This window comes from Neofelis nebulosa, chromosome 2, assembly GCF_028018385.1.
Source record: "Neofelis nebulosa isolate mNeoNeb1 chromosome 2, mNeoNeb1.pri, whole genome shotgun sequence".
NCBI classification, from domain to species: Eukaryota; Metazoa; Chordata; class Mammalia; order Carnivora; family Felidae; genus Neofelis; species Neofelis nebulosa.
In genome coordinates this window covers 28,201,851-28,225,317 of record NC_080783.1, presented here as the reverse complement: position 1 = coordinate 28,225,317, position 23,467 = coordinate 28,201,851, and the positions used below count along the sequence as shown (strand labels likewise).

Sequence of the window (23,467 nt, the reverse complement as noted above, 5' to 3'; positions counted from 1 at the left end):
GCCTTGGCACCAACACGCTTTTGTCCCCTCCCAGGCCCGCCTCCTCAGCCCACCCTCCCGGAGCCCCGCCCCCTCCACACCGCCAATCATCGCGCGCCGATCGCTCTGGGTGGGCAGGGCCTGGTCCCGGAACTTCTGGGCGAGATCTGCTGCTGCCTTCTCTAGGATCGCGGTGTGAGAAGGGGTCGCAGCGCCCCCTAGACTCGGCCCCGGAACCCGGCCGCGGAAGGACGTGAATGACATTTGCAGTCCTGCGACCAGGGAGCGCCAGGGCTGTAGTCTAAGACCCACGCCGCCTAGGGCCTTGCGGAGTGAGTTTCCAGGTTCTCAGTGACTGCAAAGGAAAGACTTCCGGCGCTACTTCGGTGTGCAGTAGACCGGAACGAGCCTTTGGCAGAAGGAGGAGTGTGGGCGGGGGTAGGCAGTATGGGGTCGCTTTGGGGGCTTCTCGGAGCAACTAGAATGCAAAGAATTAAATACACAGGTAGGCATGCCACGGTAAATTTCCGCTACTACGTCTTCAGAACTTCTGTACCTATATTTCTAATTACTGCTAAGTACATACTATCAATAAGCTCAGGTGTCATTTGCATTAGAAGATAAATATAGGAGATTATTGTCTGGATTCCAGTGAAGTTGGAATAAAGATGTGAAGCCTTAGGAAACACTGGAATAAAAAGATTCTGTCAGCTACAGGAATTATTTTTGTGTATTCCTTACTCTTGAAAACATGGGGGAGGGGCATTTTAGACAGTGATTTGTAGTGGTTGTAATGCTTGTATATTACTGCCCAGGATTCAGTGTCCCAAAACTTATTTTATTTTTTATTTATTTTTTTTTTTAAATTTTTTAACGTTTATTTATTTTTGAGACAGAGAGAGACAGAGCATGAACGGGGGAGGGTCAGAGAGAGGGAGACACAGAATCCAAAACAGGCTCCAGGCTCCGAGCTGTCAGCACAGAGCACAGAGCCCCACGCGGGGCTCGAACTCACGGACCGGGAGATCGTGACCTGAGCCGAAGTCGGCCGCTCGACCGACTGAGCCACCCAGGCGCCCCCCAAAACTTATTTTAAAAAATTTTCTCGGGGAGCCTGGGTGGCTCAGTCGATTTAAACAGCCCACTTTGGCTCAGGCTCAGATCATGATCTTGGGGTCGTGGTCCTTGGGTTCCAGCCCTGCGCTGGGTTCTGTGCAGACAGCTCTCTGCCCCTGAGTCGTTCTCTCTCTCTCTCAAAAATGAATAAGCATTAAAAAATAAATAAATAATAAAACATTTTTTTCTCTAATATCGGATTACAATTACTCTGAAGATAAACCGGTATGAAGGTCATTGCACAAGGTACATTTTGAACACTAGAGGGCACTGGTATTTTTCCCAAGAGAAAGTAAAGGGGGGAGGGGGATACATAGCATTGCATGTGCTGATTTTTTAAAAAATATTTTATTTTCAAGTAATCTCCACACCCAAGGTGGGACTCAAACTCACAACCCCTAGATCAGGAGTCACATGCTATGCCACTGAGCCAGCCAGGTGCCCTGCACTTGATTTTTGAAGTGGATTAATGGAAAGTAGCAGTTACCTCCATTTATTCTTGTAGAAATGATTATAGAGGTATATAAGCTTGTATTTTCATCTAGAATCTGAGATCCAAAGTCACCTGAGATTGTAAACTTACTCTCATTTTATATCAGGTTCACCCTTTGCCTACTACTAAAAGTATATTCTTTCTTGTTTCAGAAAGGATTTAGGGAAGCCTTCAAAATAACACAATATAGCACGATAAAACACATTGAATATATGTGAGGAAAATGAGGAAAAGGTAAAATACATATAGTAAATTATACAGAACCAAGATGAATTGAATCACAAAATGTATTCCATCAGATCCTAAACACTTCTAGAGATGGGCTGCAAATTTGGCTCTGAGCCACTGTGAGACACTTATGGATGGGAATCTCAGCATCCTAAAACAGTGTTTCCTAAGCCAATAACACAGGGACTCCTTTTTCATTGAAAATATTTTCTTGTAGATCCCTAGAATTGATTTTTTTACTGCATATATGTCTATGCAAAACTAGGTATATATATGCTCCTTATGCTGATAGCTCTTATACAACTAAAAAATAAATTTATAGACAAAATGACTAGAAACAAAACTAAAAGATAATACATTACCCATTGACAACATTAACTAAATGTAACACATGTTTGCTTACATTCTTGCTGTTTTGAATTTAGCTTGCCTATTCTGGGTGTCGTGTGAGAATTCATTTAGCACACCATTTTTCTGTTTTGTTAATATTGCATGCCTTGACATCTTTTGTTTTTCATTTGGCCAATGAAAAAATCTGGATATTTTAATAGGAGCTGGTCCTATTTACTGTTGTACACACAAATAGAAACATGGGCTATGAAATTTCTGTATTTGGTTATGAGACACTCATCCAGATAACAGGATTGTCAGAAATAGTCTAAGGCATTTGTGTTTTCATTTTGATAATCTAAAAAAAATGCAGTGCAACATTCTACCTTGTGGAAATTCACTTTATTGACATTTATTGGCCATGAAGATTATGGGAGAAAGGACAGTAAAGGTGATTTCTGGGCATGGGGTTTGAGTGACAGGGTGCCCTTCAACAAATACAGACAGAGTCACAGATTTTCATGAGTTGAGTTTAAGATGTGTTAAATCTGAGATGCCTGTGGGACAGCCAGATAGAGATGTTATGGAGGCATTTCGCTGCATCTGCAGTTCAGGAGGAGTGTCTGGGCTAGAGAGAGAAATCTGAGACTCTTTAGCATTGTTATGGGCTAAAGTGTGTGTCCTTCTTTCCCTCAAATTCGTATGTTGTAGCACTGATCCCTAGTACCTCAGAACGTGACTGTGTTGGGAAAGAGGACCTTTAAAGAGGTAGTTAAGGTTAAGTGAAGTGATATTGGTAGACCCTAATCCAATCTGACTAGTGTTTTTTTTTAAAGTTTATTTATTTTGAGGGGGGAGGGGCAGAGAGAGAGAGAGAGAGAGAGAGTATTAGAGCACTATCATAGAGCACTATCAGTGCAGAGCCTGGTATGGAGCTTGAACCCACAAACCATGAGATCATGACCTGAGCCAAAATCAAGAGTCAGACGTCAGATGCTTCACCAACTGAGCCACCCAGGCGCCCCTGGACTAGTGTCTTTATAAGAAGAGGAAGTTGGGACACATGTGCATGCATGGAGGGATGATCATGTCAAGAGGCTGCAAGAGGGTGGCCATTTATTGGCAACCAATGACAGAGGCCTCAGGAGAAAGTAACCCTTGCAGGCACCTTGATCTTGGACTTCCAACCTCCAGAACTGTGAGAAGTAAATTTCTGTTAAGTCACCTGATCTGTGGCATTTTGGTATGGCAGCCCTAGCAAACGAACAAGCATGTGTTGATAGTCGAAGCCATAGAATTTAAGAGGTCATAAACTAGAAGTATACAGTAAGAAGGAAAGTCTACCTCAGTGAGAATTCTGTGGAATACTCAATACCTTTAACAGCTAAGTGGAGGAAAAGTGGCCCCCAAAAGACAATGGCAAGGATTATCTAGGAGGTGGTAGAAAAATCAGCACAGACTGATGGGAAACAAAGAGAAAGTTTCTAAAAAGGAGGGGGTACTACAGAGAGGGCAAGGAAGACAAAGCCTGAAATTAATTTTAGCAAGTAGGAAGACCTCACGAACGCACCTTAAGAAGCATAAATCTATCAGAATGATTCTGATAGAAGCCTTACTATAGAGGATTGAAGTTTGAAAGGGAGGTGAGGGAAAGGAGACAAAACTTTTTCAAGAAGATTGATCATGAAATGAAGAATGCTCTAGAAAGTCTTGGCATAATTTTTAATGATTGCCTAATTGCCCATCATTTGACTATATTACTTTCATGTTATTTGTGTTCATTGGAAATTTGTTTCCTTTTTATTACTGTTTTGAATAATTGTGAAAAACATATTTAGCTATACTTTGTACTCGACTCAGTTCCTTAGGCACTACTGATAGAATTGTAATTGTTGGATCAAGGAGTATGAACATTTTAAAAGCACTTGTTAGATCTGTCAAATCATTTTCTACGAGGGATATACCTATTTATGTTTTCATGTGCAGTGAATGTGAGTGCCACTTTCATTACTTCCTAGCCAGAACTGAATTTCATGATTTTTTTTTAAATGTTTATTTATTTTTGAGAGAAGGAGAGGGAGCATGAGCAGGGGAGGGGCAGAGAGAGAGGGGGACACAGAATCTGAAGCAGGCTCCAGGTTCTGAACTGTCATCACAGAGCCTGACGCGGGGCTCGAACTCATGAAACGCAAGATCATGACCTGAGCTGAAGTCAGAAGCTCAACCCACTGAGCTACCCAGGTGCCCCTGAATCTCATGATTTTTAAAAATATCTTTGTGTTCCTACTAAAGAGAATCAGGGATCCTTACAGAACTAATTTTAGATCAAGGATAGTTCAAGATGAGTCTGGCATATTTTATTGGGTAAAAAAGTAAGGAAGTGCTCAAAAAGTGATGAAGGCATGTCAAATGTACACAGGAGCTGCTTGAAGGGGCTCTCACTGGGCAAATTAGGGACAACTTGACTATCAAAAAGAGTGGTGGCAGTAATGAATTATAACAGTGTAAAAAAAACACAAGTCTGTACTGATACTGTTAAAAGATAAACTGAGGCATATTAAAATTTCTAAGAGTTTATTTGAGCAGGAATCGGACACTGCCAAATGCGAAATGATCGGAAGCACTCCACCGACGGGAGCTAGGAGAAAGACTTATAGAGGCAGAAGCAAAGCAACATTATTTGACTGACCACATCTTAGGCGGTTGCATATTTAGGAAAGCCTAGGTGGCTGTTGGTGATTGGTTGTCCTTAGGTTTCAAATTCATAACTTTTGAGGCATTCTAGGCTTTGGTTTTGGTTTACTTACAGAGGCTACTCAATCATTAGAACCATCTCATTCTGGGGCCTTCTAGGTTGGTTGGGCATCCCACTCTTGATTTCGACTCAGGTCATGATCCCAGGGTCCTGGAATTGAGCCCCGAGTTCGGTTCTGCACTGGGCGCTGCTTCGGATTCTCTCTCTCACTTCATTAGCCCCTCCCCAACACATGGGCATTCTCTTTCTCTTTCTAAAAAAAAAAAAAAAAAAAAAGTCTCAGACTAATGGCCTGATGGCCTGCTTGTTTAATGAATTGAACAATACGAATCAATATAAAAAAGAACAAAAGGAAAAGCTATTTTCAGTACAAATACAACTAATACATAATACAGGAAGGAATATAAGCATAGTACCATCATAATAATAGACTCAGAATCATAAATATGTGGGAGGTTTGTTAGAGGTCACACCCAATAGCTTGTGCCTTTTGACTCAGGTAGGTGAGATTCTCTGCTGAGATCAATAGTCCAGGTAATGGGGCACGAAGAACGGTGTGATGTGGAACAGTAGTGACGGAGGGGAGAGGGGGCAGACTACCCACTCTGAGGATGATTGCTGAGGGACCCAGCTGAGGTTGGTGATCGGGATTTCCCTGTAGTGGTATCAGCCTTCAGGTTTTGACGCCATTCTCCATCCGCTGAGGAGGGCAACTCGAGGAAAACTGGGTAGGGATTTGCCAAAACTCTTGAGGAAAGGGCCTGGAGAATTGAATTAAAATAGCACCTCACTTTGGGTTTCATTAACTTTCTGACCTCCCTGCCAAGTCCCACCGTTGGGGTCAGCAGGTTTTGGCGTGTTGTCTTCAGCTAAGGGCACAACGCTCACAGCAGGACAAAAAGATGGATTAATGCTAGCCAGGCTGAGCAAGACCAGGCTCGGTAATTTTCTTGGCACCCAGTCTTGGCAACACACAACTTGAATGAAAACACTAGCTGTAGAGCTCCCATGACTTACTCTGGGTAAGGCGCTGTGCCAAAGGCTTTACGTGCCATGTTTTCCTTAATCTTCAAAAAAACTGTCCGTGAAGTGGGTATTGTTATCAGCCCCATTTTACAGTTAAGAGGGCAGGGGCCTGAGGAAGTTAGTAATTTGCTTAAGGTCACCTGGCCAGTTATTGACGGAGTCACTTAAGTGTGACAACAGTCGTCGCTCTCCTGAGTGTCAGTCCCTAGGAACGCTGAGCACGGTGACATATTACGAGAGCCCATGTCATCGAACACATACGGTAACCGCGGTGGCCCAGCCAGCACCCGTCCGGTGACCCGACACGCGTGACGCTCACGCATGCAGTCGCCCTGCCTTCCTCTGGGAAGGAGGAGGCGGCCTAACCAGCCAAGCTGTCGAGGACGACTCTATCTGAACTCGACTCTTTTTGCCTGGGCGTCTGATCCAAACGTGGCGCGGACGGGAAGAAGAGGGCGGAGCCGGCGGCCGGGAGAATTGCGGATTGGAGAGAAGGAGGGACAGGGGGCGGAGCCTTCGGGGGAAGGGAGAAGCCGCATCAACCATGTAAGTGGCTTTGCTTCCTGCAGCAACCGCCGGCGGCCCGAGTACCCCCGTCGCTGCGCTCCGGAGCTGGCTTTCCGCGCCTGAACGGGGTGAAGCGGCGACCGGGGTGGAGGGTGGCCGGCGGGGCCCAGGCGGGAGGCGCAGGTAAGGGAGGGGGCCTGGCGCGCGGCCGGCTGGCGCTGAGAGTGAGGAAGAAGGCCGGTTTGGGGAGCTCCGGGGCCAGAGCCGAGGGGAAGGCTGAAGTGAAGGCGAGAGCTGAAGCTTCACCACCGTGGCTGGAGGCCGGACTGTGGCCGAGGCTGGGCAACGAAGGGCAGAGAACCGGTACCCGCAGCAAGCCGGCTCCCCGATTCCCCGGTTGCCCCTGGTCTGGGAGCCGGGTGCGGCTGTTCTTGAAGAGGTTTCCTTGGAAACATTTGAAGTTCTCTTGCCCCTCTCTTGTCCCACGTCTCTCAGCTTATTTCGGAGGTGCACAGTCCCGTTCCTCTTCCCTCTCTGATGGATCAGCTCCTAGTCTGTGTGTCAGAGGTGCATCCGTAGACTGAAAAAGAAAGTTCTTGAGCTGCAGAAAACGACACCAGTAGTGGGTTTTCAAATATGAACAGACCTCTTTAAAAATATTTGTTTCTTCTACTTGAGTCCATCCCATTACTACCTATGTTTCAAAGTCTCTTGAGGAGGAGACTTGATTTCCCATTTAGTATTTTACCTTTGCTTATAATGTTCCCAGCAAAAGGGTGGGGATGAAATGCGATGGATGTTTTTAGAGAATTAAGATATGCCCAGTATAGAGATTATTTTTAAGATATTCAAGAAATATGAGAAGTGCTAGAATTCTGTAGAAAGCAAGTTATTTATGTTTATCTGAGATGTGTAGGTATGTGTTAAATTATCATTTATTGATTCAGTGCATACTCTGTTTTAAAACCAGAGGTAGTGGTTTGGTTTTGCACTCTCTTATTTCAAACTTATTTGAATCTCCTTTTCTGCCACTCCAAAACTTTCATTCTATCAGGATTCAAAAATAACCTTAGTTGTTTGTTTGTTTGTTTTGGTTGGGTTTGAGCTTTTGACAAAGATTGGGCAGGTCGTCTGTTCTGTGGAGCAAAACAACTTTCCCTTTTTCTTTTCCTGTGGGCTCCCATTTTCTGCTTTCTGGGAAGAGTAATGTGGATCACGTTGTGGTCTTCCTTTAGTGTTTCTGTTGGCATGTTGGTCAAAAATTGAACAACAAAATCTTTGTTGATGGAAACTGACAATTCTAGTATTCAGCTGGCCTGCATTATTAGATATGTCTTGAGTATTTTTAAAAACTGTATTTAGAAATTATTCAGCTGATACTTGGATTTTTTCATCCACTATATTTTGAAGTTGGCTAGTGGATCTGGCCTGTGTTCTACATGTAATACCTGATTAGCCTTCACATTGGCTTCATCACCGAGATAGTGTGTGGTGGGGTAGCCTTGAAATAAGAGGCAAAGTACTGGCATTTGGAAGGCCAGGTTAATATTTCTAATTGCCTGTCAGCAAGGAGGCCTAGTTTATATCCCAGCCAGTAATTAAGCTGCCAGAGAATAAGAGTTGTAAGGCAGTTTTTTCAAGATCCTGGTGTCATTATGAAATTGTTAAGATTAGCTATGTGATTGTGTTTATGTTTCAGAGACTGCACTTGCTGAGCGTTTTCATGGTAATTTTTATGCTCACATCTCCAAAGCTTATTAATAGTTTTGTATATGGGTGACCCTCAGTAGTAACGCTGAGATTCTTCATGCAGATTGCTAACTCTGCTTCAGATGCTACTTATGTCACAGTAGAATGTGGACTGTTTTTCCAAGCCTGAGGGTGGTTGTTGCAATCACACAATCCTTTGTCTTTAGTATTAGTACTCTTTTTTCTTCCCCTTTTTCTCCCCACCCCCCCTCCCCCATTTTGAGTTGACATGAATTCGTTTAGCAGCTTGCTTCAGAATCTTTTATGCTGGAATATGGATTGTCATGATAATTTAGAATTGTTGACTATTCTCCCCAATAGAAGGTGGTATTAGAGACCCTTTCTGTCTCCCTCCATCTCCCTCACTCCCTCCCACCCTCTCCTCCTTTCTCCCTCCTTCCTCTCTCTTCTCCATCTCTCTCCTTCCTCCTTTTCCTCAACACTCCTTCCTCTTTTTCTTCCTCCTCTACTCCCCCCCATACCAATAAACATTTATTGCCAAATCATGTTCAAGTCCATGGTTTCATTTCTGCTTTAATCAATTAAATTATTAATCAGGAATTTAGATAGGCTGGAATTGAAGTCTGTGAAGAGCTACAATAATAATTTCGATCTAAAGAGGAATTCTGGGATAAAACTTGGGGTATAATTACAGTTCTACCACTGACTGACTAGTTGTGTGACCCTCAAGAAAGTCACTTTAGGTTCAGTGTGCATTGGTTGCCTCAAAGGCAAAGTGTAGTAAGGCCAGCTCTGTGCGCTTTCCAGGATTTTTGTAAAATTAAAACAAGGTGGTAGATACGATTTTGAAACTGAAAAGCGTTTTGTGGGAGTGTGATGTCCTCTTTGTAAGATATAAAGTAGATGACAAAAATCAAAAGTCATCTGTAGTACTTTAATGACTACAGTTATGCATAGTTCATGGTTGTCATTAATGTGAAGTGTTAATACGGCAGAAAAGAGACATCAGTGTTTTTCTCTACCCTCCATCTGGTGATGTGCTTACCTTTACTACTTTGGTTGAACTATCATTTTTGGTTATTTAAAAAAAAAAGCTCTTTAAGATCTTCATTTTAATGTCTATATGAGGTTATGCTTAAAAGGAGAAAAACCAGATTCACATGCCTAGGAGGAGAGATGACAGGAACAGCTTGTTGATTTGAATAGTTCTTGAGGAGATGAGGCACAGTTTGAAGAAATCTTTGAGGTTGTACAGAAGTGTCATTAAGGGATGACTGTTTCATTTTCTTTTCTTGGAAATATTTATGCTTTATATTTTTAAAAGAAAAATGGAAATAAATTAAAATTTTTTTGAGGAATTAATATGGTTGTGTAAAATCAGTTTTCTTTATAACTTTAAACAGCTGTTATCTCTTTTTCCAAAAAAAATGTTAAAATGGAAAAGATATAAATTATGTGAAAATGCTTTTTATTTCTTTTTTCCTGCTCACATTTGTACCTTACCTCCAAATTACTAATAATTTTTATATTTTCTGTAGATTAAATAGCAATGTTGAAAATTAGATTGGCTGTGTAATCGTAGTTTCAGTTGTCTGACACCCTTCCTTATGATCTAGACTGCAGTGTTTTTAAGCCTTAATTTGCAATATATACTAAACTAGATTTATTTACTCTTTGGTTTCAGAGATCAGAGTTTTCAGAGTCAGATTTCCAGATATTTAGGTATGCTGTTTGGAATCAAATTTTGGGCTTCCTTAGGAACTCCTATCTTTTGTTTTTTAGACTCATGAAATGGCCACAGATGATAAGACTTCCCCAACATTGGACTCGGCTAATGATTTGCCTCGATCTCCTACTAGTCCTTCTCATCTCACACACTTTAAACCTTTGACTCCTGATCAGGACGAACCTCCTTTTAAATCAGCGTATAGTTCTTTTGTAAATCTCTTTCGATTTAACAAAGGTAAGACTTGTTCTTACGGATCAGAGAACCTGTAATTTTGATTTTCTAAAATTCTCTTGTTCAGCTCAGCTTTCATGCTGTGTCTTTGCAAGAATGTGAAATATCAACAAGGAGATAGCTTTAATCATCGGTCACTGGGGTTTGCTGCTCAAGAGAAGAAAGCTAGAATTTTCCCTGTAATCTTATTAGTTATTGGTAACTGAAGGTCTGAATTGAAAAATAATGTTAAAAGGAGATCCCTCTTTGAAGGTAGCATTTTTTTTTCGTTTCTTAATATGTTTCAACTTTCTTAAGTTCACAGAATGGACTTTGTTTTTATGGGGGTAAATAGCCAAAAGATTTTAATTAAAGCCATAAAACTAGAAGACTCAGCACCTGGGAGGAAAGATTCCTATTTTTCCAAAATTGAAACTGTCAGCACGCTTCTTGACTTAAACCTGTTAGATTAAGATGTAAGTGTAATAATATCAAGTGAAGAGATACTTTTTACCTATTTATATAAGGAAATTTAACATCATGCAGGACTTTTATTTAATCAACAGTCTGTATTCCAAACAAATGCATTGCCCTCAAAACTTCCATTCCAGGATCAGGTCCAGGATTACATACTGCATATAGTTTTCATCTATCTTTTGTCTCCTATTCTCTGTCTTGTGAGATGGACATTTTTGTAGAGAACATGCCAAATATTTTACAAAATGTTCCTTAATTGGGATCTTGCTTATTTTTATTTCTTTAATTGAAGTATAGCTGACGCCTAATGTTACATTAGTCTCAGGTGTACAGCATAGTGATTTTGACAAGTTATGCCCCGCTCCCCCAAGTGTAGCTGTCATCTGTCACCATACAGTGTTACTGCAGTACCATTGACTATATTCCCTATGCTGTATCTTTTATATCCATGACTTGTTCATTCCATAACTAGAAGGGAAAAGGTACTTTTTAAGTGAGCTCTTTTGAAGTAAGGTATTTTTTACCTGGAAGAAAAATTTTAAAAAATAGAGGCGCCTTGGGTGGCTCATTCAGTTAAACATCTGACTCTTGACTTCAGCCTAAGTCATGATCTCACGGTTCCTGAGTTGGAGCCCTGCGTTGGGCTCCGCACTGACAGCATGGAGTCTGCTTGGGATTCTCGCTTTCTCTGCTGGTGTTTTCTTTCTCTCTCTGTCACTCAAAATAAGTAAATAAACATTTAAAAAAAAATTTAAAAAAATATGGCCTATTATCTCTGCTTTATATTTGGCTGTATTATTTGAAATGCATTAGAAAGTAATCCCTCTTGTAAGGAACTTGAGGGTTAATAGTTTAATTAGTTCAGAAGAAATTTTAATAGTATTAACAGACTTTTTAAAAGTTTGTTTATTTATTTATTTATTTATTCATTCATTCAGAGAGCAGGGGAGGGGCAGAGGAGAGAAGGAGAATGAGAATCCCAGCAGGCTCAGCACTGTCAGCACAGCCTGACAGGGGGCTTGATCCCGTGAACTGTGAGATCATGACCTGAGCCAAAACCAAGAGCTGGAACTGACTGAGCCAACCCAGGTGCTCCAGTATTAACTGACTTTTATTAGTAGTCAATTTAAAGTTCTATGAAATCTCCTGTTAGTCCATTTTTAAGGTAATGACTTTTTAGAAAAATTTTATTGTTTGCTTTTAGATTTACAGAAAAATTGGGAAGATGGTACAGGATTCTCATATACCCCCACACCCAGTTTTCCCTGTTATTAACATCTCACGTTAGTATAGTGCACTTATTACAATTAATGAACCATTATTGACACAGTATTATAAACTAAAGTATGTGTTTTATTCATTCTTCAGTTTCTACCTAAAGTCCTTTTTCTGTTCCAGGATCTCATGTGGGATTACACATTATATTTAGTCATCATAAGACAATAATCTTTTTGTTTATTCAGCAAATTGTTGAGTACCTATTATCCATTATTGCACTGTTTTAATAGTGCATGGGATCTATCCCATAAACAAAGCAGATAAAAAAAATTTTCGCCTTTGTGTGAAGCTTACATTCTATTTCCTTTAATATGCTCAAGGTATTTCTAATGAAAAGTAAAACAAACTGAAGATCACATGCCAAGGAAGAAATATTGGCCCATAATTTTGCCACTTTCTTGAATATCTTTTTTTTAAGCTAATTTTTAGTTATGCATATATTACGTATATACGTTATCTTCAGAACAGTTTTATCTATTCCTTCTCTTTGCTGAACTCTGAGTCTTAGTTTTGCAAATAATGCCAAGCTTTCCTTTGCTACAGAGCGAGTGGAAGGGGGCCAGGGAGAGCAGCCCTCTCTAAGTGGAAGTTGGACCAGCCCTCAGCTCCCTTCAAGAACACAGTCTGTGAGGTCACCTACACCTTATAAAAAACAGCTTAATGAGGAACTCCAGCGGCGATCTTCAGCAGTATTAGGTGAGACAGTGTTCTTATTTCATTCTTCTCTGTGCGTTAGATTTTTCCAGACATTGTGTTTCCCAGGTTATTTAGTGACTTAACTTTTCTGCTGTTTGGAATAGTCAGGTGCTCTTCAGAATTCATGAAACTGTTACCTAGATAGTGAAAGAATTTGTTGATACCTAAAAAAAAAAATTCTTAAGCATTTTGTTAAATTTTAACTTAGGCCAAGCACAGATATCTTGACTGTTTTTTTGATTAATTACTTGCTTGGGTTTCAGAAGAGAACAGTTTGCAACATCCCCAGGAGAATACAGGTTAGTTTCAACTTTGTGAATTAATTCTGCATCTGTTCTTGGGATGGCTAGTGTAATGTGGTGTGCATGCCTCTGGCTGCAGAACTCTCAACTCCGTTAGTGGGCTGCCCCTTGCTCTTGTCCTTCTGTCCTTGTTGGGATGCGGACTGTCATTGTGGCTGGATAAGCTGAGCTCTTGCCTGTTTGTTCTCTGTCCTGGTCTACTGTAGTCATCTCCTTCATTTTCATGCTTTTCTGATGAGTATAGGCTGGGGATCAGTGTCTGAATGAGAGACTAGACAAAGTCAGTTCTATGTTAGATTCTATGTTAGAGTTCTATGTTAGTCAGTTTCTGTTAGATTATTAAACTCAGCACAGTGGCTTGCCCAGCTCAAGGGGGCAAAAGAAAGGCAGTGAGAGGTGACATAATAGAGGAAGAGGGGGCAGCATTAGAAGTCAAGTGTCCCTGAACACCAGATCTTGTCTTGTCTGGCCAGTCTTCCCCATGAGATCCTCGAGTGAAAAGTGGGCAGGCATAGGTAATGGTGGTTGGTGAGAGAGCTCTTCTAGCTAGTTCAGACTCAGTTTACGACCTCCTAAGGACTGGAGTGGGGCGGGCTGCATCACCACTGCAGGTTTCCCAGAGCAGTGAGCCTCTGCCTGGGTTACATCAGCCATTTGGAAGGAAGAGTCAGAAAGTGGAAAGTGGGGGAGAGAGAAAGGAGGCCATCCTTACTTTAACCTCTAAGCTCAGTAAGCTCCTTTGCTTTTGAACCTGACCTCTGGCAACACTACTGTTTTTGTGGAGGGGTCTGACTAAATCCTATGCTGAATTAAGCATAGAATTTCTTTATTTGTCAAATTGAGGAGTTGGACTAGAATCTAATCTCTTAGGGGTTACAAACTGACAGCCTACCACACCTTGTCATGGTGTTTTGATGAACTTGAATTTAAATATCACAAGGTGGAGCTTGTAATGTCTAGTTTGCTGCAATCTCCACTACTCCTTACTTTCTTTTATCAACTCCGTTTGATTCTTTGATTCTACCTTAGCTGCTAGAAGCATTTAAGCTTCAGAAGCCTGAGACTGACCAATCAAGTTCATTTTTCTTTCTTTCTCTCTCTTTTTTAAATGTTTGCTTATTTTTGAGAGAGAGAGAGAGGGAGAAAACGAACATGAGCGGGGAGGGGCAGAGAGAGTGGGGGCCAGACGATCTGAAGCAGGCTCTGCACTGACAGCAGAGAGCCCCATGTGGGGCTTGGACTCACGAATTGTGAGATCATGCCCTGAGCTGAAGTCGGACACTTCATCAACTGAGCCACCCAGGTGCCCTCAAGTTCCTTTTTCTAACAAAAGGCTGCAATTCCACAATTTACTTGCTATGTGACTTTAGGAAAGTCATTTAATTATGCAATATCCATTTTACAGGAGAAACAACTAAGGTTATTTAGGGCAGAGTGCTAGACCAGATTTCCTCTCAGATCTCTGTCACCTCCATCGGATACCTGTGATTCTGTTGGTTCCAGGAACAGTGTCGCTCTTCCTTCTCCAGTGAATGATGCTATTAGTACTCTCTTATACCTCTAAGCAGCTAGAAGGGGCTTCACGATTATTTGTTGTCCCTGCATGGGAGCACAGCTATTGGAATTCTAACAGCTTCGTCTGCCTCTTTTTTCAACTCAAATTACGGAGAGTTGCTTTTTATTATATTGTGATATTCAAAATTTTGGTCATTCTAATACTTGTACCTTTTATTCTAGTAACAACACATCTGAGTTATCTGCTGAAATTAGGGTAATACTATTTATAGAAAGGTAAAGTTTTTAAGTTTTCTAACAGGCACAGTTTCAATAATCACTTCTGTGATTCAGTTGTCTTTAGAGTTCTTTGTCAGTTTAGAGGCCAACCTCTCATTTCTTGGTAATCCTTTCTGTCCCATCCAGCCCAGACAAAGAACAGCTAAGGCAACTAGCAAATAAGTGAGTTTGAGAAGATTTAAGGTGGTGTATTTTCCATCCTGATCTGCCATAGGTTATTAGGTTAATGAGTTTAAGCTAACAGAGATGTCAGCCTTTTTGTCAAGCCACCTTCGCTTGACTTAGGTTTTGTAACTGCCAGAGCCAGGAATAGGTGGTAGCTTCAGTGGTAATCTGGCTGCAAAATGAAATAACATGACAGCTTTGGTGGGCACACCCATTTTGGCTACAAAACTGAATTTGGGTTTGTTTTACTGTTGATAGGACTGGCATAAGTATTGCTATTTAAAGTGTAAGTGATCCCTTCCAGTTGGAGATGCAGGGTTAAGGAGGTGGCAGGAAAGGGTAGGATTGGAGTTCTAGCAATTCTTTGGCATTTTTATCTGTTTAGACTTGATGGAGGGACTTTTGTGGGTAAATTACCACCCTGGATGTTCTGAACTCTGTCGGAGTCTTTGGGGGCTGGGTTATTAAACTTTCTGATCATCTGCTCAATGAGGCTTAGGTGGTTTGTATGTACACTGAACTGGACTGTTGCTTACTGTTTGACTATATAGGCTAAGCTAGGTTAACTCACAGAGGTTGCCTTTTCTTCTGCTAAATTTCTAGCCGGTATTGATTATGGCTTGGGACCAAAGAGCCCAATAAATCATTAATGAATTTTGGGGCCATTTAAGCAGTACATCTGGCAGAGGCCTCAAAACTCTGAGTGGTCTTATTAGACAGTGCTTGTGTTAGGTAGCCCTTACTTGCCTGTGAAGCAATGTTTTACATGGTAGTAAGAAATACTTCCAACAGCCTCTTACCTTTATAAAGACTAGTTTTTGGGTTTTTGTTTAATGTTTGTTTATTTTTGAGAGAGAGGGAGACAGAGCACGAGCGGGGAAGGGGCAGAGGGAGAGGGAGACACAGAATCAAAAGCTGGCTCCAGGCTCTGAGCTGTCAGCACAGAGCCCGACACGGGGCTTGAACTCATGAACCGTGAGATCATGACCTGAGCCGAAGTTGGATGCTTAACTGACTGAGCCACCGAGGCACCCCCTATAAAGACTAGTTTTAACTCTCAATCCATATCACTGGCTGGGAGAACATAACTTTATGTTAATAGTAAAAGGCACTATACATCACATATATATCTTCATATATGCCTTATTTTTGCATAGACAGTAAGGACTAATAACAAGGTTGCTTTTTTTTTTTTTTTTTTTTTTGGTAAATCTGACTCAGACACAAGAAGGAAAGCAGAGCCTGCCTTTGGAGGTCATGACCCTCGTACAGCTGTTCAGCTTCGAAGCCTCAGCACAGTATTAAAACGCCTCAAGGAAATCATGGAGGGGAAAAGCCAGGTACTTGAGAAAATCATTTATCAAATATTTCTATGGGCCTCATGCCATACCCACTAAAACTGGCATAATGCCACCTGAAAGAATGTCCAGTTAGTACTTCCTTCAGCTATGAATGTGAATTTTTACGTGTAAATTCTTAATTTTATAAATTTTTTTCTCCTTTATGGTTAGTGCTTTTTGTTTTAAGTCAGTGCTTTTCTGTTTAAGAGGTATTTATTTAGCCCACTGTCAGTGAATAGTCTTCCATAGCTTCTTCAAGAAACTTCATTATTCATGTGAAGTTTTGGGGTCAAGCTTTATTTTTTTCTCATGGATGTCTAGATGGACCCAGCACCAATTTTGGTTTTGAAAAGACCATTCTTCACTGATTGCATTATAAATCTTGTCACGAGTCCACATATCATGTGTGCGGGTGTACCAGGCCTCTCTTTTCTGTTATATAGCTCCCGTTTTTTTCTATCCTTGAACTGATTTTCTGTCTAAAATTACCATAGTTTCAGAATAAATTTTGATGCCTGGTAGTGTAAGTCCTTCAACTTTGTTTTTGTTTCAGATTGTCTTGGTCATTTTGGCCAATTCCCACATGAATTCTCGAAATGGTTTGTCAGTTTCTGCAAAAGAAACCTCGTAGGGTATTGATTAGCACTATACTTGTCATTGCATCTTTTCATATTTTCGATTTCGCATATTTTTATTGTTATAGGATAGCGACCTGAAGCAATACTGGATGCCAGACAGCCAATGTAAAGAGTGCTACGACTGTAGTGAGAAATTTACAACCTTTAGGCGCAGACACCATTGCCGCTTGTGTGGGCAGATTTTTTGCAGTCGTTGCTGTAATCAAGAAATCCCTGGAAAATTTATGGGCTATACGGGTAAATGCATTTCATTGAAAGTTTTACAGTTTTTGAAGATCGTAACTATAAGTCGTTGTAATACAGGACCAATGTGAAGCCAGTTTTTATTTTGGAGCTTCATGTGTGAGACATGGGGGACACAAGTGAGGGAGATACAGCTTTGTTTTAAAGGACTTTACAGTCAAATAATAAAGCAGGTGGACATGTTCATAAATAACTAGGGTAAAAGATAGTGTGCCATAGGTGTTAGCAAAGACCATAGGAGTGTTAATATTTGTTAGACAAGATGGTTAGGGGACATTACTAATGTATATTACCACGAGAGTTTTCATTTTACGAAGTGCAGATCTTCCTTGAGTTGTATGATACTGTGCTTTAGAAAATTGCATCTTACTCATGTTCTTTCATGAGTTGTAGCAATATGGAGATTTAAAATTATATGTTGAAGCAGAAAAAAATAATGATGTGTGGATTTATACAGTGACTTGGGAGTGCAAGGTGGACAGAAGTTTCCAAAAAGAGAAACCCTCTCGGCATCTCTCAAATTATTTTTGTTACCATGCAGATCTTCCTCTTAGCTTTACTCACTTTTTTTCCCATCACTAAACTGCTACAGATTTCAGAGTTCAGTTGTCTCTCATCAGGATTATGGCTATAGCCTTTAAAAGATTTTTTTTTTTTACCTTTCGTTTTTTGCTTTGTCTAATTCCTTTTCCACATTCTGGTCATTATTCTTTGTTAAATGCTAATTTGATCATGTCAGGATATTCCCGTGCCTGAAACCCTTTCAGAGCGACCATTACCCTTAGGATAAAATCCGGTCTTGTTAGTATGGTTGGTGTGTCAGTTTCCCAGGGCTGCCGTAACAAAATACCACAAACTGAGTAGCTTACAACAACAGAAATTTACTTTCTTACAGTTCTGGAGGCCAGAACTACCATAATGGCTCTCACTCCACAGGTCAGGGAACTAATGTAGAGATTCTGCCATTTGCTGAGTATGTTTATTCCAATTATACATTTGAGAACTGAGGAATAACGACAGAATAACCACTGAACCCACTAGAAGATGGATCTCAGCTAAAATGCTGTTGATCAGCTGACCTCTGTAAGCCTCTACTCTGACTGGCAGACTACAGTAAAATGTTGGGTCCCTTGGAATTAGTGTCACTTAAGAGCCAAAGTCCAGTAACTTCCCCAAAGTTTGACTGTTAACCTTTTTCTCAATGCACAGTCACCCTGATAAAAGGCTGTAGGTCCCTTTGGGGAAGGCTGTATACATTTTTGGCAGTGTAGTGGAGTTCTTCCTCAAGGGGACCCAGCCTTCCTGCTTCATTCATGGAATTCTAGGTCTATAAATGGCTCAAGTCTGAGAATTGGGGGGCCATGACTGTTTTTGATTTAAGTTAGACTACTGTCCACTTGATCTAGAGTTCTACAAATCAAGTAAGAATTTAGTGGACTGCCCATTGAATTCGCTTCTAGGAACACCATGATCAATGCCACAGGTCCTATAAGTCAGACTATTCTGATTGCTGCTTTGACTCTACTGTCTATTGTGGTATGCATGCCCACCTTGTCATTGGCGATGAAGTGCCATCACTTGGCCCCCGCCACCCTGGGATCTAATGGTCTCCGTTGCATTTAGGTTTTCCAATTCAGTGGCAGCAGTTTTCCCACTGTAATTTCTGACCTACAGAGAACAGTGACCACAAAGCTCTACAGGGATGCTGGGGCTCCCCTCACAAATTTATTTCTCATGGTCATGAAAGGCATAGGCTCCAGATCCTCCTGGGTGAGTGAGCAGGTCTTGCTTGGTAAATCCTCTCTTGACATTATAATCTTCCTATTTCTTTGCATCCCTTCCTTCATTGTATACCAGGGCAGTTCTGGCCTTTCAACTTCTTTTAGTATAGGCTGCTTTTGGTCCATGTTTCAGCCAGCCAACCAACCAACCAACCAACCAACCAGACTGTTAGAGCCCTTTTTTTTACCCCTCAAGCTATGATATTCCATCCAGAATCTTTGCTTAGTGGGCTCATATCAAAAATCAGCTTGGTCCTACTTTATGTTCTTTCCACTATTCTATATCTTTGATGTCTGCTTCCACACCTATTCCCTGAGTTTCTGTCCCTGTAAGTTAGAAAAATCATGTAGTTCTTTTGGAGTGTAGTGCACCTTCTCATGGGTCACACTATACCTTACCTTTCAGGGCTTGTGGGGACTTGAGTCATGTTATAACTCTAGAAGCAAAGAGGGTGGTGGGAGTGGGTCCTGAGGAGAATAAGCAGTGTTTGGTAAGGTAGCAAACTCAGGCCATTTTGGATTTCTCAGGCAAAGCAGGGTTAATCTCTGACAGGGTGTGAAGGCTAAGAAAGGCAAAGAAGACTCAGCAGAATTTTGGGGTTTAGTGTCCCCCGCTTCATCAGGATCTTTTCATATATCCCCATTCTACTTTTCAGGATTCCATTCCTTCCTAATCAGTGCCCTTATTTTAGTAGCAGTCATACTACAAGATTAATAATTCAGTGTGTGTTGTAATTCAGCCACTTGCAGGATGAAACTCTTAGTTTGATTTTCAGCTCTTTTGCTATGGGAGATAGTGGTTTCTTTCAGGGAAGACATAGGAACTTCTAGGTAATTTGTACAGTTCTTGACCTGGGAATTTGACTTCCTGAGGTCATCCTTTTCTTTCCCCCACTTTGTCTAGTGCAGTTAGGAGCAACCAGTCTATCTCATTATACCTGCTAAATTGACAAAAATCTTTTAAGATAGGAGGCCCACCCACTTTATGGAGGGTAATCTTAATGTCAACAGATTGTGTACGTTAGTCATATCTATAGAAACCCTTCGCAGCAACAACTAGACTACTATTTGACCAAACATAAAGTTGACACATAAAATTAACCAACCCATTGCGAATGGGATAAGACATGCTGGATGCAATTGTATGTTGTAGTTGTGAGTAAACGTAAAAGTACCCGGAATAATGTATGGCACATGGGAAGGGATGAATGAATATCGAACAGTTATTGGTGGTAGTAGCGGTAATATCTCTGTATCTGTCATGTAACTTCTTCATTAGATGTGTCTTTCACCGCAGCCGACTGAGTTCTTTGGTGGGAGAGCTGTCTCATCGATCTTTGTATCCCATCACATAACACAGGCATGTGTTCAGCAGGCACTTGCTGATAAAGATTCTTCATGAAATGAAAACTTTCAAGTTCAGGCTTGGCTGAACTGTGTTGGTCTGGTCATTTTTATTCTGATCGCTGACTGGTTAAGGGAGCTCTCCTTAGAGTAAGAAACAAACCAAGCCTTTGTTGTGGGAACTTAAAGACCTTTCTGCAGGATGTGATTTCACTTCCTTACTGCAGTTCTACTTTGGTCAGCTGATGGTGGTATGTCCTAACACTGTCATTTATCCCAGACTGGAGGTCACTTTTTGTAGTCCTGTTTGCAGTGGATATGTTTTTCTTTAGTTTTAATGCAACAGGTGGTATTTAATTTTGCTTAAAATATATGCATAACTTAACAAAAACTGAGCACTACGTAGTTGTAGTCTTAAAATGAAAAAAACCTAAAACACCATTTATTAATGTTTATTTATTTTTGAGGCAGGGAGAGAGCATGAGTGGGGGAGGGACAGAGAGAGAGGGTGGTACAGAATCTGAAGCAGGCTCCAGGCCCTGAGCTGACAGCACAGAGCCCAATGTGTGTCTTGAACTCACAAACCATGAGATCATGACCTGAGCCGAAGTCGGCCGCTTGACTGACTGAACCATCCAGGTGCCTCATAAAACACCATTTACTATACTTGGTAGTAATTATGGTAAAAACAGAGTACAGATGCTTTTAAGAAATCTTCTGTTCCATGTCACTTCAGTTTTCTAATGCTAATGGTAAAAAAAATTAAGGTAGAATTGTTAAGTAACATGTTATTTGTGAAGTTTAGTTATCTGACTTTTTTTTTTTAGTACACTAAACTGTTACAAAATCAATCACATGAATAGTGGTTACAGAAAATCAGGGTAGAAATGAAAACTTATATTTGGGTGGGGCTGTGTTCTAAAAAAATTTACAGCGTATGAGAGTATTAAATTACCTTGTTTGTTCTCTGAAGAATATTTCATTTCCATGCTAACGTTCATTATAAGAATTTCTGCAATAGTTTCACCTATGTGCTTCATACTGTGTGTAAGCCCATTTTCTGTTTGTTTTTACAATGGTGCCCCCTTGTGGAGGCCACTCTTAGGACTTCACAATGGAGACCTCCATAATGCTTTCCTCTTTTCCTCTTTTCTTGCCGAGGAAAAATATGTTGTTTTCATTTGTATTGGTTATTTACTCTATTTGAATTTTTTTTCCCTTGAGCCTACTGCCCCTTGTTTCACTTTTAGAATCTTGAAAAATACAGTTTTTTTTTTTTTTGAAAAATACTCTTTTTTTTTTTTAAGTTTATTTGTTTCTGACAGACAGAGTGTGAGCATGAGCTGGGGAGGGGCAGAGAGAGAGGGAGACACAGAATCTGAAGCAGGCTCCAGGCTTTGAGCTGTCAGCACAGAGCCCGACGCAGGGCTCAAACTCATGAACTGCGAGATCATGACCTGGGCCGAAGTCGGACGCTTAACCGACTGAGCCACCTAGGTGCCCTGAAAAATACTCTTTTAAAAACAGAGTTTTCTAGTATCAGAGTGCTATTTTCTTAACTCATTAATAAATATTTGAGGTAATTTGGATGCGTGGGTGAATTTATCATAATGATGGTTTTTAAAATATATAAATGAGCCAACAAAATTATTTTGCATTTTTAAAACCTCTTTTTTGGTGGTCTTTACTTGAAGACGTTTTCCTGTTACTCGAGTAACTGTTAACCCAAGAATTTAATGTGTTGTGTTAAATTGTTATTGTTATCTTTTGAGTTAATTTTCTTTTTTTGTTTTCCCTCCTAGGGGACCTCCGAGCTTGCACATACTGTAGAAAAATAGCCTTAAGTTATGCTCATTCCACAGACAGTAATTCCATTGGGGAAGACTTGAATGCTCTTTCAGATTCTGCTTCCTCTGTGTCTGTACTTGATCCAAATGAACCTCGAACACCTGTTGGAAGTAGAAAAGCCAGCCGCAACATATTTTTGGAGGATGATTTTGCTTGGCAAAGGTACTGTCACTTAACTACAATTTTATTTATATTTGAGAGCTACAGATAGTCTTGTGACCCATGAGAGCCTTCAGTTAATATTTATCTTCTTTTATTATTTCCTACAAATTCCCCACCTTTTTCTTTGGCTTTCTTCAAAAGGATCACAGCATGTTTATCGTGATTATATTGACTAATTAGGATGTAAGCTCTGCAAGAGGAGAGACTTTGTATCATTCTTGCTCGCTGTTCTACCCACTGGCACCGAGAACAGTGTAAGGTGTATATATGATCTTGATAATATTTCTTGAATAGGCAACAGAAGTTATTGGGATTGATGATTTCTTTTTGTTTTTAAGTTTATTTATTTTGAGAGAGGGGGAGGGGGAGAGAGCACGAGCCGGGGAGAGGGAGAGAGAGAGAATCCCAAGCAGGCTCTGCGTTGTTATAAATCTTGAGATCATGACCTGAGCTCAGATCAGAAGTCAGGTGCTTAACCAACTGAACCACCCAGACGTGCCCTGAGATTAATTTCTAATGTAGCTTTCTTAGAGAAAGAGAATGCTCTTAAGGTTTGTTTTTATAATATGTGTAAATGGAATTATATTGCCTTCTTAAGGAACATTTCATGTTTTTCCATAGGTCTAAATATGCTACATCGCCTGCTAGTGAAGGATGTTATTAACTCTTAGAAGTTACCTGGAATTGTTTGAATTAGAATCATAAATTCATCAGTTTCTGATTGTTTTTTGTTAGCTAAGTTATATTCTTATGCGTAACACTAAATCTGGCCATGTCAAATAGCTTAGAGTTTTAATTAACTTCTTTCTTACAAGTTATTTTATCAATCACCCCTTAAAGGTATGAGGAATTAATATATAACTAATGAAGTTAAACAGTAGTCAAGAATTACTATGTTATAGCTACATTCTATGTGTATGAATCTTAGGGACATAATGTGGAGCACAAAAGAAAGGCCCATATATTACAGTGATTATTTATGAGGTTCAAGAATATACAAAACCACACTATCTAGGTATACAAACGTGGTAAACTTAAAGAAAAGGAACAAAATGCTATTTACAACCATAGTTTCATTCAGAGCCCAGAGGGGAACGGGATTGGGTAGGGGAATATAAGCATCTCAGAGTCAGTGCTAATGGTGCATTATTATTTGTGGCATCATGATTCTTTATACATTACATGTATTTTATAAATTTTAAAGATTGATTCTACATTTAATAGAACAATAAAAAAATGTAGGAATTCTCAGTTCTTGCTTACGTTAGCTAGTAATGCCTTTTAGTTGTACCTGGCCCTATTGTGTGAGCCCAGAA

At 40.5% G+C, this 23,467-nt stretch overlaps 1 protein-coding gene and 1 long non-coding RNA gene across 3 annotated transcripts in view; one reads left to right on the top strand and one right to left on the bottom strand.

Moving 5' to 3' along the window:
• Nucleotides 1-4,699: 4,699 nt before the first annotated feature.
• LOC131499220 (uncharacterized) lies at nt 4,700-6,318 on the bottom strand. Its single transcript, XR_009255763.1, has 2 exons — nt 5,919-6,318; nt 4,700-5,154 (listed from the first exon to the last, which is right to left on the bottom strand). It is a non-coding gene; the product is annotated as an uncharacterized LOC131499220 (long non-coding RNA).
• A 69-nt stretch (nt 6,319-6,387) lies between these two features.
• Nucleotides 6,388-23,467, top strand: part of PIKFYVE (phosphoinositide kinase, FYVE-type zinc finger containing) — an 82,805-nt gene continuing 65,725 nt past the window's right edge. Inside the window, exons 1-7 of one of the 2 annotated variants that reach the window (XM_058707040.1) lie at nt 6,388-6,473; nt 9,927-10,107; nt 12,382-12,534; nt 12,798-12,833; nt 16,017-16,135; nt 16,839-17,010; nt 21,944-22,151. In XM_058707040.1, coding sequence (XP_058563023.1) covers nt 9,936-10,107; nt 12,382-12,534; nt 12,798-12,833; nt 16,017-16,135; nt 16,839-17,010; nt 21,944-22,151 — 860 coding nt within the window. In that variant the 5' untranslated portion in view covers nt 6,388-6,473; nt 9,927-9,935. The other variant, XM_058707045.1, reaches the window with a different exon arrangement.